Raw genomic sequence first — 3,556 nt, 5'->3', positions numbered from 1 at the left:
TTTTTTTTTTTTTTTTTTTTTTTCTATTCTTTTCAATTATTTTTCATTCTCCCGCACTATCTATGTCCCCCGCCTCGATCACACAATCGTGCATCGTCCTTGCATCGCGTACCGCCACCACAAAATAAGGAAAGGAAAAAGAAAGGACACAATAACGCCCAAGCATGCTATATAAGGATCTAACCTCTAACAATACCAATCTTCCATTTATTCTTCCGCTGTTTCTGCTATTTTTGACGATCCACGATCGCCAAATTTATATACGCCTTCTAATTCTTACTACTAAAGTGCTACTAACTCGAGCGCGCACGATAATCCACTTGTTGGCTAAATCGCGAAGCGGTGATTTGTTTTAAAAGGAGATAGGAGGAAAATGAAAGTAAGAGAGGAAGCGGATGTTTCCTTGGAGAGTACTTTCCTCATCTTCCGATTTCGACCATCTTTGTTCCAGGAGCATACACTCTGTTCCCTACAAGGGCTCCAACGGCTACTCAAATGGCTATTCGAATGGCTACTCTAGGTACTAGAAGCCATCCAGCCAACTTATTATCCTAAACTTCCCTCGTAGACGCGCGTTTCTCTTTGTTCACTGAATAGGCTAGTTTATTGACAAGCGGTTCGACGAGGTTTTCTTTGGAATTTCGATGGAACCGTTTGCGGTGTACGTATATATACGTATATACACGAGTGCATGACGTTTCCAAGAAAATGATTTTAACTAGGGACGAGAATTCGAGAACACCTCAATGTCCCATTTCTAATTTTAACTCGACGATGATTATTGGAATTTTGTTGATGCAAGGAGGAAACGAAAATGACAAGAAAAAATTAGATAGAGATAGAGATTTTCTTAATCAGAAACTTTATATATCTGTTCTTTCGAGAAAAGAATGGTAAATTAAAGTAGGTTTTCAATTTTTGTTTGAAAAAAAAATATATATATATATATAAGTTGCAATATCGTTGGAATTGTTACAAAAATTTTCAATTGTGAAGATATCTAAGAATAGTTATTCCTCGCACTATTAAAATATTTATAATTAGCGATTTGTATATTCCATAATTGCTCAAATGCTGAATAGTTAACGACTAATAAAAATTTTTTAAAATTAATAGGATAATAGTTTCAAAAGTAATTTTTATAATAATTGTAAAGTTATTATTACTACCAAAAGCGCTATTAAATTACGTAGGATCTATAGAAAACGGAAAGAATCGAGTAAAAATGAAAAGAAAAGAAGAAAGATTCAATATGATGAGAATAAAAATCAACGTCGAAATTCCGAGAAATTCTCTTGACCCGGCCACGAGTCTATTCTTCTCGAAGTCCGTCTGTCGATATTCCGAAGATCGGTCGATTAATTAATCAACTCGACATAATAGCATTAGCGAGCCTACTGAGTCGCAAGGGAAACAATTCCGTGGATACTGAATCTCGTCTCCTCGCCTATTTTAAAAACCTCGCTTCTCTCGCTCCTTCGTTCCCGCTTTTTCGACGATATTTTTTTTTATTTTTTATTTTTTTTTTTTGTATTACATATTTTTTTTTTATTATTATTATTATTTTCGCTTCTGCCACTTTCCTGTATTCCAAGCCTAGACACCTAGACGTTAGCCACAGCAAGTCATTCTCGCGACATTTCATCGCGACAAAGACATCGAGAGACAGAAAACAAACAGAGGAAGAAATATCACCAAGTCAGAATTTCTCCTCTCTTCCCCCTCTCACCCTCCCCGAGAAAAGGTGAATTCCGATAGATCATCATCCTCGAGATCGAATCGACATCAATGATACCGAAGAAGATCAGGCAGAAGTTTCACGAGAGGCCAGAAACTTTTCATTATTACTTTTTCCAAACATTCGAAATTCGAAGAACAATAAACGAACTCGTTTCCACACACGGAACTTTAACGAGCCTCCAACATGTTGGAGATGACGGCCAAGCAGTTGCACAACAAGATCATGAAAAGGCAGGCCAGGGGAAGGGAAGGGGGAAATCTAACTTCGTTATCAGCGACACGTTCGAAGGCAGCCAACTATGCACCCGACCAGTTCCCGTTATCTCTCTAAATCTCTACCAGGCCTTGGTTCCTGCTTTCTCTTGCGCCAGCTGTAACAACTTAATCGTGGAAAGCCGACGTAATTCAGTTCGAGCATCCATGGGAATAGAGGAACGAGGCCAAGGTCGGAGGATCACACAACTTTCATCACAACCTTCCAACAATATCCCGATATTCTCTCGTTGTCCAACACAGAGAGAATCTTGACGCCTGGCCAACAATCCGGAAGTCCGACATACAACGAAAGTATAAAAGAAAGAAAGAAAGAAAGGTTAAACGCTAATTAATTTTCCCTGTAAAGGAATCCCTGTCGAGAGCCATAAATCCGATCCATAAAGCGGCGAGAAACTCGATTTCAATATCAAAGGGGTATCCGAATCGGCGATTTGGCCCGGAAGCGTCTAATTTGAATTCTCAGGATCCTCTGGCGGGGGCCAGGTGCAAACAGGCCGAGAAAGAGAGAGAGAAAAAGGAGAAGGAAAAGGAAAGGAGGAGGATGGATCCGTGTCAACGTTGTTACACGAGGACCTCGGGGCTAGAGTCCCAAATTGGGCCGCGTAATAACCCGCTTCAAAGATGCTGCTGAGGACCGGATGCTACCGTGGGACCACGCCCAGGCCTGGAGCGACTCGTTGTCGGCCCAACCACCTGGCCATCGGGATCAGAGAGCGGGCCTCGATTCCACGCGATTCACAAGACCCGTGGAGGACGGAGAAGGGATCCACGGAGGAGCGTATAGGAGATCGTATGACGAGGATTCCTCGAAGATCGGACGACGATGAAGGGAAGAGATTGTCGTCGACGAGGAAGGATCTCTCTCGTTGGCGTCTTTGGATCGGCAATGAAGAGAGCAAACGCGAGCCAAAATCGGGAGAGAAGAGAGAGAGAGAGAGAGAGATCTAGCTGAGAGAGAGAGAAAGAGAGAGAGAGAGACACGACGACCTTGGAAATGTGAAACAAGGCGGGTCCACTGACGCAGATACCAGTCAGCAGGGATCGGTTTCCAGTGGATGAACCGTCGACTCTGGATGTGTCTGTTCGACTTCGCGTGGACACGAGGCCTCGATCGTTCGATCAGAACGGCATGATCGATCGGTATCGACCGTTTCCCAGACTGGACAACCGATTCACCGTTCCTTCGTCCTCGGAGCCACGAGTACCTCGGCTGCAACTTTGTTGTAGATGGCAATGTGGGCACCGTAGTAGTTGGGAAACGTGCATTGTCTTCGTGACGAGGGAGCGAATATCAATTGCAACGCGTGGCCACGTCTAACCGACTGGAGATTTTTGTTGGTAATTTCTCTCTTTTTCTTTTTTTTTTTCTTTTTTTTCTTTTCTTGGTGACTCGTAACTCGAGTAATTGGAGGGTGTTGTGAAACTTTGCGAAGATTTGTTCTTGAAGGTTTTGTAAATGTGTCGCTCAAAATTAGTAGGAGGAGGAATAGTTGTTGAGAAATGAAATGAGAATGATGTTTAAAGATGTATTTGACTTTGA

The 3,556-nt window shown here is 42.3% G+C and overlaps 1 protein-coding gene across 1 annotated transcript in view; it reads left to right on the top strand.

The window, feature by feature from the left end:
- LOC102672061 (protein drumstick-like) overlaps positions 1-796 on the top strand; it is a 5,379-nt gene extending 4,583 nt beyond the window's left edge. Inside the window, exon 2 of the mRNA XM_006614488.2 lies at positions 452-796. Within this exon, the coding sequence (XP_006614551.1) occupies positions 452-527 (76 nt within the window). The 3' untranslated portion in view covers positions 528-796. The remainder of the gene's footprint in view (positions 1-451) is intronic.
- Positions 797-3,556: the final 2,760 nt, after the last annotated feature.

The sequence above is a fragment of the Apis dorsata genome, unplaced genomic scaffold (assembly GCF_000469605.1).
Source record: "Apis dorsata unplaced genomic scaffold, Apis dorsata 1.3 scaffold_188, whole genome shotgun sequence".
Lineage (NCBI taxonomy): Eukaryota > Metazoa > Arthropoda > Insecta > Hymenoptera > Apidae > Apis > Apis dorsata.
Note: the sequence above shows the minus strand (reverse complement) of the source record. Positions and strands in the feature narration are given on the sequence as shown.